We start from the raw sequence: 12,163 nt of genomic DNA, 5'->3' as shown, positions 1-12,163 counted from the left end.
AATACACAGCTTGTGCCAAAATTTTATTCAATTACTTAACCAAGCAAAAGATAATGATAAAATACAATCATAATGTTTATATACTGCTTAAATATGATATCTTAACTTTCACATAAATTTATAAATAGAAGTATTTTATAAATTTTGATTTACCAAGGAACTTTATGCAAGTGCATATTCAAAACATTTAGTAGCTGTCCCACCTCTCTTTTCTTTTTCAAGGGCAAACTACATGTCAAAAGTTGGTGGTGAATGATTAAAAATGTTGTATTAACTTTCTGCAAGTCATAAAAACACATCATCAGATCATGATATGTTCATGATATGTCTTCAATTTAGAGATATATCTTAAAATCAGTAGTGGTCACATAGATCCACAATGCCTGGATAAAACATGAACATCAACATCACAATATGGCACCAACAACAAGCTCTAAATGTACTTGAAGACAAACTATCGTCTTTACATCCTTAATTCCATTAATATATAAATTACACACAGGAAAAAGTTATTCCTTGTTTCACTTAACAACAAACACTATCAAATCTAATACAAACCCTCCTTTCTCTAAAATAACTTTTCTTTCATAATCTTTTAAGTATACTGGTTTTTTTCCTTTCACCTTGGAGGAGGAGGGCCCTTCATTGGAATCAGTATCATCTACAATAAAATTATATATTACAGTATAAACAATTAAAAGAAGAAAATTGGTAGGACTCCTTTGTTCACAAAAATTATGAAATCATAAAATTTACCAGGATGCTTTCTACAAAGCTTCCAAACATATAAATGTGATTTAAATATCTTTTTTACTCAGATGTGCCATTATAACAGGTTTATGACCATACTCAGATATCAGAATAAAATAAAAGAAGAATGTGTCTGAGGATACAAATACCCCTGCTCAAGCTTAGCAATTTTCCAAGTTAAAAAGGGGCATAACTCTAGAATGGTTAATGGCTCACTGCCCAAATTTAAACTCTGTCTGCAAGGTTTGGTTCTTAGCAATATGTATGAGTTTTATAAAATTTGGACGAGTAAAACTTAAGTTAGAGTGCGGAAACTAAAATGGGACGGACAGAAAGACAGACGGTCAAGGGTAACACTTAATGCCCCAGTTGCCTAAGGCGGGGGCATAAAAATTGTCATAATGTGGACAGCTAATATTTCTGGGTTCAAATAAAACAAAATGAAAATAGTTTGTTAAGGATTTGGAAATTATATAATGACCTTGGTGACCTTGGATATGTTTTAAATTTTCTAGTTCTTTCCTTGTTCATGACTTCTTAACGAATAAGACTAATTAGAGGATTTTCATTGGTTACGCAGCATGACAAATCTAACTAGTGATTCATGAACCGCCTACCACTCCAGTACTAACAAGTTCACCATCTGCTCTAAGTGGGGTTAGTATTACTCAATCACTAGTCTTCAGGCAACGTTTTGTCTTTTCATAAACTTTCTTATAGGCTATGGTGTTGTGTGTGTTCTTTGATGCCTTCAAGGTATCTTCATACTCTTTATATTAGAGGGATATCTCCCTGAACACTTTCAAGGTATTATCAGTATGGCTTTAAAACATAGACCATACCATAAAGGATACTAAATTCTTTATACAACAAAGCGTTTTTGCAAGGCATATTATGAAAACCTGAAAATTAACATTCAAGACATGACCACATTTAATTAGAATTTTAAAAATATTCACAAGTGTCTTGCCAATGGTAAATAAAAGTAAATAAAATATTACTCTTACCATCACTGTGATAAAATTTGACATCTTTCTGATAAATTTTTGGATCTCTCTTTTTCAAAGCAGCATAAGTTCTCAGCCAATCTCTTTCTACTAAAGCTGTAAGACCCTGTAAAATTCACATACTTAAATTACAGAATAATCTTAAGTGAGGAAAATTGGTACTACATAAAAAGGCAGGATGTATAAAAGGATTAAACATGGGTGGACAGCATAACTGAATATGTTGATAGTCTTTGAGATTAAGGTCTCACTACAAGTTTTACAAACATTAATATCAACTTAAATCCCTAAAATTGAGGTCAATGTTGGATCTACCTTGTCAGACAGACTTTCAATTACACCTTACCACAATTCAATAGACACAGTTTACATACATGTATTACTTACAGTAACTGAGAAACCAACCTAATCAGAAAAATAAACCATGAAAATGAAGTCAAAGTAAAATGAACCCTATCAGATGGACATGAACACATTCCAATTATTATATACACCAAGTCTAGTTGACCTATTAGTCTATAACTTACAATAACTGAGAAGCCAACCTAATCAGGAAACTGAGAAACTTAATCATGAAAACTTAGATAACCATAAACCATGAAAAAGAGGTCAAGGAGATTTAACAATGATATATTGACAATGAAATAAGGTCAATATGTCAAGTGAACCCCATCTTACAGACATGTATACCCTTGTTTGATTATATACCAAATATAGTTGACCTTGTGACACATATACTGCCATTCATGTTAAGTAGTGATGAAATAAAGCTGCCGTGCGAGACCCTCATGGGTTGTCAAGGTCGTTAAACACCTAGTATAAGGCTGGGAATACACCATGACTAAGCAGTTTATTTGACAGTTATTGTGCTCCTCATTGTGGACACAAGCTCCTAAGAAACAAACTAAAACAAAAGTATAAACTAGAAAAACAGAAATATTGCAATTCAGAAAAAGGAAGTTCATTGGCTATCATGATTTACCAGTGGAAGTTCATTGGCTATCATGGTTAACCAGTGGAAGTTCATTGGCTATGGTGGATAACCAGTGGAATCATTGGACACAATTGTAAAAACAAATACTCTATGAAAGGATGATCGTGGCCAACTTTGGATGCAATTGGCTAAGCAGTTTAAGAGGAAAACATTTTTGTAAAAAGTTCAAATTCACTATATAATTCACAACTAGTTATAAACAAATTTATAAGCAGGAAAGATCAGTGTGTTATTTCTAGATGCCGTATTTCTCATGCTAGAATAACACACGAGTATCTTTTAAAAAATGAAATTCAACCAGTTAGTATACCTTACGATTGCAAGTATACTGATAAACATATTTTAGTTGAATGTATTGACTTTTCCGATATCTGTAAAAACATTTTAATGTAAATAATATGTATGATTTATTCAATAATATTTCTGTTGAAATAATTGTTTCTTTTTAAAAAGAAATTGGAATATATTCAAAAATATGAATTTGTTGTATTAGTTTAAAAGGATTTTAAGTTTTTTATCATGTTATCTTATTGATGAATTTTTATTTGTAAATAAGTATTTTCACTTTAAACTAAAGTTTTAGTAAATTGACCGACTTTTTGTCTGATTTAAAAAATAAACGGCTTGTTATTATATCTGAAATAGCTCTCACTGCGATATAGCCTTTTTGTGCTGATATGGCGTAAAGCAATAACAAATCAATAAATCAATCACAACTAGTTACTTCCGGCATGAGATATGGTATTGACACTTAAACACTAGTAAACCTAAAAATGTCTTTTCTGGCTTTACATTGTTAAATCCCACATCTACTTTTAGCTATATCTTTAAAATAAAACGTTCTTTCTCAGTAAAATTTTTTAAATGCCAGAAGAACGTTATGGTGTGGATCATGAAGGTTCATTTTAACCTTTCTTCAAATGTGGCCGTATTTTCACCACAGATTTGTACTGAGAACAGAAAAACCTGTGCATCTGGAAATTTTTTTAGACATGGCTGGACCTAGAAAAATAAAATTTAAATGCATTTTAAGTTTCAAAATATTAAAACTATCACTGAATTTTGCTATACGTTTTTATTGTTCCTGCAGAAGGTGCCAAAACAAACTAAGTTGTGAAAGATGTTTGAGAAGCTCCCCTCATATACCTTTACAGTTGTGGAGGCAAAAAATGTAGCAGGCAGGAAAAGAAAGCCCTTATTTTGAATATTGAGCAAATCATAGAATGTGAAAATTATTATAATATAAAAGCTTTTCTCAAGACAAGGATACACAAGTAATGAATCTGTACTTCATCATGTTCATGTGTATCAGTAACTTTCTAGATATAATACATACCTCAGCATTTTCATCCTCAGACTCTGATGTACTTGATTCTGAATCCAAATCACTTACATCTCCATATTTATCTTTCACTGCAAAAATATGTATCTTGAAAAGGTATCAACATGTCAGAAATACATGTAACATCAAATGGTATAGAAAAACTTCTAAAAAATCTAGATCCATCTAAAGCTACAGGTCCAGATGAAATACCAGCACGCATACTGACACAATTTGCACCACATCTCACTTTCATTTTTAACACTTCTTTTTTGAAAGGGGATGTACCTCAGACTGGCGACAGGCAAATGTAATTCCTATTTTCAAAAAAGACAAAAAAATACCTAGCCAATAACTACAGGCCTGTCTCCTTAACCTGTATATGCTGCAAACTCTTAGAACACATCTTAGTAAGTAACATTCTAAAACATCTGGACACACTTAACATACTAGTAGACAATCAACATGGTTTCAGAGCAAAACGCAGCTGTGAAACACAACTTCTTATTACAATTTAAATTAAGTCATGAATTACTTAGTAACCTTCATAATGGCATACAAACTGATCTTATTATTTTAGACTTCTCCAAGGCATTTGACAAGGTACCTCACAAAAAATTATTACGGAAGATGGATAATTATGGCATAAGGGGAAATACCTGGAAATGGGTATCAGCCTTCCTTAATAATAGAACACAACAGGTTGTCCTTGATGGGGAGGTATCTAGTCAAATGCCTGTGGTCAGTTTGGGTGCCTCAAGGCTCAGTCTTGGGCCCACTTCTATTCCTGATATATATAAATGACTTCCCTGCAACAGTAACATCAAAAACATGCTTGTTTGCAGATGACTGTATTTTATACAGAACAATGAAAAATCAGCAAGATTGTACCATCCTACAAAATGACCTAAACAGCCTAGCCAAATGGGAACAAACTTGGGGTATGCAATTCCATTCAGAAAAATGCAACTCCCTCACTGTAACAAAATTACAGTTACCATACCAACACGATTATGTACTAAAAGGCCACATTTTAGAATCTGTCAACACAGCAAAATATCTTGGTATCACCTTATCCAACAACATGTCATGGGATACCTATATTAACAACATCACTGCAAAAGCGAACAAGATCTTAGGCTTTTTACAAAGAAACCTAAAAATAAATCAGGAAGAAACAAAAAGTTTGGCTTACAAATCTATGGTACGATCAAACCTAGAATACTGCTCTTCAGTTTGGTCTCCTAACACCCAAAAACAAGAAAATAACATTGATAAAGTACAAAGAAGGGCAGCACGCTACAACGTCACCAACAGGTACCATAACACCAGTAGTGTCACTTCCATGATTGACCATCTAATATGGAAATCACTTGAAACTCGCAGAAACATCAATCGAGTTACAATGATGTAAAAAATCACACACAAACTTATAGCAATCGATCCAAACTTTTACCTTTCACCACAGCCAGTAAAAACACCAGATTCACCAATTAATTACAACATCAGACATTCAGCACCAGAACAGATTACTTTAAGTACAGCTTTTTCCCATTGACAGTTGTACTGTAGAATTCACTTCCACAAAACTTCATCAGCATTAACTCTGTGGATCAGTTTAAAATACTGATCCAAAGTCAGTACATTTAGACATCTACTCTGTTTGTAAATATGTAAATGTGTTTATTTTTTAAATTTTTGCACAAAATTATTTTTGATTATTGCACTCATAGAATTGTTATCTTTTAATAAGTTTCTGTTTGCGATGCGCCGACGTATAGTAACCAATGGGCTGATGGATCGCCATGTAGATGTAATACATAGGCGTATCCAGGGGGCCTGGCCCCCCCCTTTCTTTGGAAAAATTTGGTTGATTATATAGGGAATCACTGAAGCATGACTGGAGCGGGCCCCCCTTAGGTCAGTCAGCACCCCCCCTCCTTATGAAAAGTTCTGGATCCGCCACTGTAATATCATTTATATGTAGAACATCTTGACCTAGTATTATACTCATAGTATTTTCACAATTTTATACGATAGGTACATGCAAATAAATAAACCAAGTTAGAAGAGATCGAGGTCAATATGCTTACGTTTCTGAAGTTCTTCTTTCTTTCGCCATACGTTATAATTTTCTGCATATGCTTTGTTGATTTTTAACTCCTCTGACATGCTTGTGAGTTCAGGTAAAGTCTAGGGAAGAGAAACTCGTTTTAATATAGTTTATGTTAATAATTTACTTGGTATGTACCTCCTTTATTGGAGCACCATTCAGCTCCTGTTCAAATTAAATCTGATATGTTGTGTTTTGTTTACTGTTGTTTGTCTTTTGATCTTTTTTTATTTTTGCCATGATATAATCAGTTTGTTTTCGATTTATAAGTTTGAATATCCCTTTGGTATATTTCGCCTCTCTTATATATGCAAAAAAATCCATTTGCTAATACCAGAGACATATAATACAACACAGAGACATATAATACATTGTATTATATGTCTCTGCTAATACGTTTCTTGCAAGAGAATTCCCAGTTCTTTAACACGATACTTTTATATCAAACATTGTCATAATGTCAATGAAACTTGTATTGAAAATGTCCATTCTTTCAAATTACTTGGAAATGACATTGATGAAAATTTAAGCTGGGAGGATCATGTTGATCGTATATGCAAGATTATCTCATCTAAAATATCACTTTTGTTTAAAATTAAAGTATATTTGCCTATACACAAAAGACAACTATTTTATAATGCATATATTCTACCATATATAGACTATTGTAGTTCAGTTTGGGGAAATTTATTACAAAAAGATTCAGATAGAATCATAAAACTTCAAAAAAGAGTAGCAAGAATTATACTTGAATGCGATATTTCTGTTCCATCTAATTTTATGTTTTCATATTTAAAATGGCTATCTTTTACAAAAAGAATAAAATACCAACAATCAATTCTAATGTATAAAATTGTAAATGGACTAACACCTGATTACTTAACAATGCTAAATATTAATGATGTGCAACATGTACACCACAACTTACGATCTGTCTCTAATAATGATCTATTTGTTCCAAGACCAAATACAAATTTTTATAAAAAATCTTTTCATTATTCTGCAAAAAAAGGCATGGAATAATTTACCACGCAAAATAAAAAAATTGTCGAAATGTGGAATTATTTAAGAAACATTGTCATAATCATTTTCTTGAAAATTCTATGCAAGTCGAATAATTTGTTTTCTTTCTTTTATTGTAAGAATAAGAAAATTTAATCAAAACTTTACCAATTATTGCCATTTATTGCCATTTGTATGTTTGAATGATTGAATTGTGTATATACTAGTAATATATATTGTATTTTAATGTATGAATGTATGAATGTTAACTGTATACATGTATTTTGTTTGAGGGCCTCAATGAAAATTAGACTACTTCTAATTGAGTTACCCTCTTTAAATAACGAATTTATTATTATTATTACTATGTTTAAATGTTTTGTAAGAGGTGAGACTTAAATATTATATTGTCTTGTCTTGTCTTCTAATTACGTGTCGCACGTATGCCAAAAATCACTGATGAAAAGGACTATTTCAAACTGAGTAGTACAGGTTTTAAGAATTATCTCCCTTGTACCAGGGCTATACCCCATTGTGTGATCAGTAGAAATAAGATTGAATCATTCACGGCACACTGTTGAGAAATTGGAAAAAGTTAAGGTAATCATTAACGAGAATTAGAGAATTGGTGCCACAATTTCATTTTTGTCTTTAAAAGAGAGGCGCAAGATACCTGAAAGGGATATTCAAACTCCTCAATCGAAAACAAACTGGCAATGCCACATGCAAAAAAATGAAAAAGGACCAAAAAATAAACAACAGTATACAAAACACAACATAGAAAAGTAAAGACTAAAGCAACACGAGCCCCACCAAAAACGGGGTGAAATCAGGTGCCCCAGAAAGATCCTGCTCCACATGTGGCACCCGTCGTGTTTCTAATGTAAATACAAACCCGGTGATAAGTTTACTTCAGTAGGTCACATTTGAGTGAAAGAGGACGTAAAATTTTCGAAGAGATGATTTCAACTTCACCACTTGGAACTCTTGGTTTAATACCTTCCTTGTAAGCAGCAACCCTCTATTAAGGAAATCGTGATAGGAAATACAAGCTCTAGAATATCGGATCAACTGAGAGATATATACTCCATATGCAAGCGCTGCTGGAATGTGGCTACATAGAAATGGAAAGTCCACAATTGGGAAGCTGACGTCATCTCTTTTGTCGTAAAGTTTTGTTCTCAATCGACCCTCATTTTCTAGATGTAAGTTTAGGGTGGAAAGAAATGAGCTCCATTGGCATATTTTGAAAGATTTTTTTGCATTTTTTTAGAAAATTTTTAAAAGGTAGCGCGCCTGGTAGAACCATTGAATCGTACGTAGAATGACTAATAATTGCTGTCTACGAAGTTCACATGCAAACACATACAACTGGAAGTGAAGATAAACCAGATTGCAAAGTCATCCATCATAATCTCTGTATTATATATAACCCTTGTATCAGGTTACGTTTGATGTCTGTCTAATTATCTTCCTTTTATTTTGTGTTGCTGATGATAGTGTTGCGATGCAAGTCAGGTAAGATCGTTTCTATTTTCTATTCTGTGTAAATTTCAAAACAAAAGAATGTAAAATGTGAGAAAAAGTTACTTGAACTGATTTCTTTTCTCTGAATCAAATAATAACAGATTCGTTTATTTTCCAAGCTTGATCTAATTGTGTGAATGTCTCGATTTATATTACACGTCCGTGTGCATGCATGTGTACTTTTGGCAATCACACACTGCTAGGGATTTAGAAAGTAAGTCAATAAACTGTCAATAGATATGAACCACGACAAGTAACTGATGTAATGCCAAGGAAATCATAACTAATTATGCATAAATTACAAGTTGGAATCATGCCTGGAAGACGTAGAAGTAATTGGCTTCCTATCTGTTAGTGTCTCTTAGTCATCGTATGTAAACAATCATAAACCATCATTATTATATGAAACAAAGACGAAACAAGAAGGTAAGAAAGAGTTGTGAGTTGTGTGAAGTCTTGATATATGAAATGGACATTTAGACTTGATATGAGATGGACATTTAGACTTGATATATGAGATGGACCTTTAGATTTTTGTTAGGTTAATAATTAAGAACTCCTTATCTAACATTTCTTAAAATATAAATACAATTGAGGGCATACGCGCACACGGCGGCTGCACGTTGACATTATGTTAACACTGCAATTGCCTTACAATTGCACAAAGCGTAACACATAACTTTTTTTAAATTTTGGAATTTTGTTCGTGTCACAATTGCATAGGAAATCTGGTATAAACACATGGCTTGTCTCCGGCGAACACATTATTTGATGTTGAAAAGAAAAAACGGATTGTTATAACATATATGATAAGGAAGATATTTTCAATATTCAAAATATCTGAAAAAGTAGTGAAGTACCAGACATGTAAGCTGTTCACCACTACCATGACTACCACAGAAACATTGAGGATTAATAATCTTGAGGAATATTTGCCATTAAGCAAAAGAAACGTCGTGTTTACATTGATTATATGATACATCATATTTTTTTTGGACAAAAAATAGACCTACAGCTATGTTACTATTTCAAACGTTACATAACCATTCCATAATAATTATGTTTCGTGTATACACACTGTTTACATAATGTTGATTATACGCACATGTCAGAATAATCGGATTACTAGCACATTATTGCTATAGGGTCAGTAGAAAAGCATGGGAATTGTTTAGATAATTATGATATATAATCAAGCACGTTGATAACATTAACCATATACTTTTTAAAATTTCTCGCCCTTACCATGTGTAATGAAGCTTGAAATGGGGACTTATTCTGCATATGTGGCCGGATCTTCCTTATCACTCATTACATAGTATAAGTGCCCTCGGGATATTAGGGGTTGTCAGTATATATGGGAAATGAATTTAACGTTTTAACGCTCACACTGCAATATGTAGAAGTAAAATTTTCAACGTTTGATGTCGTTTTATTTTTTCATTATTTTTTTTTACTGAAGATGAATTATGTATTTTTTTTATAAAACAAATTTCTGTTCTAACGTCATGTTCTCTACCATGACTTTCTTCGTGTATATATATATACTCGACCATGGAAGTAAAATGAGATATATAATACTTCCATGACTCGACCAACACAGTTTGGAAAGTCAAACATATGAAACGTCTGAGAGCATAACATCAAAAAAGACTTGAGCAGAACTGCTAAAGAAGTAGCATTAATTTATTTAAAACGAATAAATGAAGACTTTAATTGTTATGCTTTTTTTTACAGGAGAATGACTCTGAATGGCGAAAACCAGCCTGGTTGGGAGGATTTGCCTGAGATAATTTTTGAGGAAATATACAGTTATCTAACTCCAAAACAAAGACATTTAGCATCCCAAGTATGTTCCACGTGGTATGCTGCATTTTACTCTCCGAGAGTATGGGAAACATTCATTTTAGAGAAAAAATCTTTGACAAGGAGAAGGTTTAACTTCTTTAAAGGTATCCAACGAGAATTGTGTCCTAGAAAAACTCAGATGTGCCTTTACCAAGTTGGAAGATATTTCAAGAAAATGAAAATTGTACCAACAATTGACTACTTCAACGTGTACGAATTTCTCCGAATTTTACAAGCATTTTTATCGTTTTATGAAGACTATCCGATGCCTTTGTTAAAGACATTTCATTTCACATTTGCATGTGAAAGTTTTGATATAAGTGGACGACAGATTCACGGCACAGGAGGAAAGATGCTTGAAGGTCTAAAATCTTTAATGGAAGCTCTTAAGGGTGTTAAGTATTTTACAGTTAATCAGCTCATGTTGGCAAACGACGACCTTGATGGAGTTCTTGAATCGGTCAGTAAACAATGCTCACAATCTATCACACGTCTTGAAATCTTAGATTTTAGTAGTAGTCCTTACCCTCTGACAGCAATAGTCAATTGCTTTGAGAATTTGCAGACATTAGTTCTGGGACCCCATAATGTGGATGACGAAGTTGTGCTTTTACTGGCAGGGACTGTGTTGAATGAGCTTCAACTTGTCCAAGATAGGTATACATGTGATGCTTTACCTGTTTCTGCAGATGCTTGGAGATTGGTCAGAGAAATGGCACCACATTTGAAAGTGTCGCTTGAAATAAGAGGCAGGACAAAGGATGAACTGTTGCTACAGCCTCATGCACCTGTATATAAGATCGTTCTAGCAACTCCAACTTACAGAATTACAGACCTCTTAATGACCTCTGTCATCTACAATTATCAATCAACACTTGAAATATTTGCTCAAAAGGTATTCGTTCGTGGTTCTAGGTCATTTCACGATCGATGTGATACCTCGGTGTTGTCACTTGTTAGACATTGTCCAAAACTGCACACATTAATCGTCAGTGAACGTATGTCAACAATGACTGTCATCCTTCTTGCAGAAGAAGGCAACTTAGAAAATCTTTACGTTCGACGCTATGCCCTCATTAAAAAAGCGGATTGGCCACGATGCAGCAACTGGACTATGGAGTTTTATAGAGGTGTTAAATACAGTGCATGGAGTTATGGAAGAACAAGGGAACGAATAGAAAAGATTTATGACAAAAGATGGTCTTTTCTCAGAGACAAACAATTTTCTGCATTGTAAACTTGTTACTGATTGTCGTATATTTATCCAGTATTTGATCTCTGCTTGCCCTTTTTATACAGTTGTTGTCTGTTTATTAAGAAAAAATGTTGTCGATACTATTTTGTTATCATTAGATATATAGTCTAAGTTGACACCATGCCCAGTCCTCAAACAAAATTTTCGTTGAATATGCACACTTTTAATCAGAGTTACTTCGGTTTAAAATGTAAGTAAAGATGACCAAAGTAATTGATTTTTAGCGTTATAGTAGTATACAGTAAAGCATGTATTAAAAAAACCACTCCCTGGATTTCAGAAAATTAATACGGACTTAAACCAGATTTAAAATTGCGATGTCGATCCCACCACTATCTGATTGAAA

At 33.1% G+C, this 12,163-nt stretch overlaps 2 protein-coding genes across 4 annotated transcripts in view; one reads left to right on the top strand and one right to left on the bottom strand.

Moving 5' to 3' along the window:
* Positions 1-6,260, bottom strand: part of LOC127727141 (protein KRI1 homolog) — a 28,046-nt gene extending 21,786 nt beyond the window's left edge. Inside the window, exons 1-4 of the mRNA XM_052234579.1 lie at positions 6,166-6,260; positions 4,088-4,164; positions 1,758-1,863; positions 559-661 (exon numbers count right to left, since the gene is read on the bottom strand). Coding sequence (XP_052090539.1) covers positions 559-661; positions 1,758-1,863; positions 4,088-4,164; positions 6,166-6,244 — 365 coding nt within the window. The 5' untranslated portion in view covers positions 6,245-6,260. The remainder of the gene's footprint in view (positions 1-558; positions 662-1,757; positions 1,864-4,087; positions 4,165-6,165) is intronic.
* Positions 1-11,900, top strand: part of LOC127727144 (uncharacterized) — a 157,952-nt gene extending 146,052 nt beyond the window's left edge. The window contains exons 1-2 of one of the 3 annotated variants that reach the window (XM_052234581.1): positions 8,648-8,705; positions 10,452-11,900. In XM_052234581.1, the coding sequence (XP_052090541.1) occupies positions 8,695-8,705; positions 10,452-11,799 (1,359 nt within the window). In that variant the 5' untranslated portion in view covers positions 8,648-8,694 and the 3' untranslated portion in view covers positions 11,800-11,900. Of the gene's footprint in view, positions 1-8,647; positions 8,706-9,069; positions 9,141-10,451 lie in introns of those variants that run through there. The other 2 variants (XM_052234582.1, XM_052234583.1) reach the window with 2 other exon arrangements.
* The last annotated feature ends 263 nt before the right edge of the window (positions 11,901-12,163 follow it).

This window comes from Mytilus californianus, unplaced genomic scaffold (assembly GCF_021869535.1).
Source record: "Mytilus californianus isolate M0D057914Y unplaced genomic scaffold, xbMytCali1.0.p SCAF_19, whole genome shotgun sequence".
Lineage (NCBI taxonomy): Eukaryota > Metazoa > Mollusca > Bivalvia > Mytilida > Mytilidae > Mytilus > Mytilus californianus.
The sequence above is the reverse complement of the archived record's forward strand: the minus strand, read 5'-3'. Positions and strand labels throughout refer to the sequence as shown.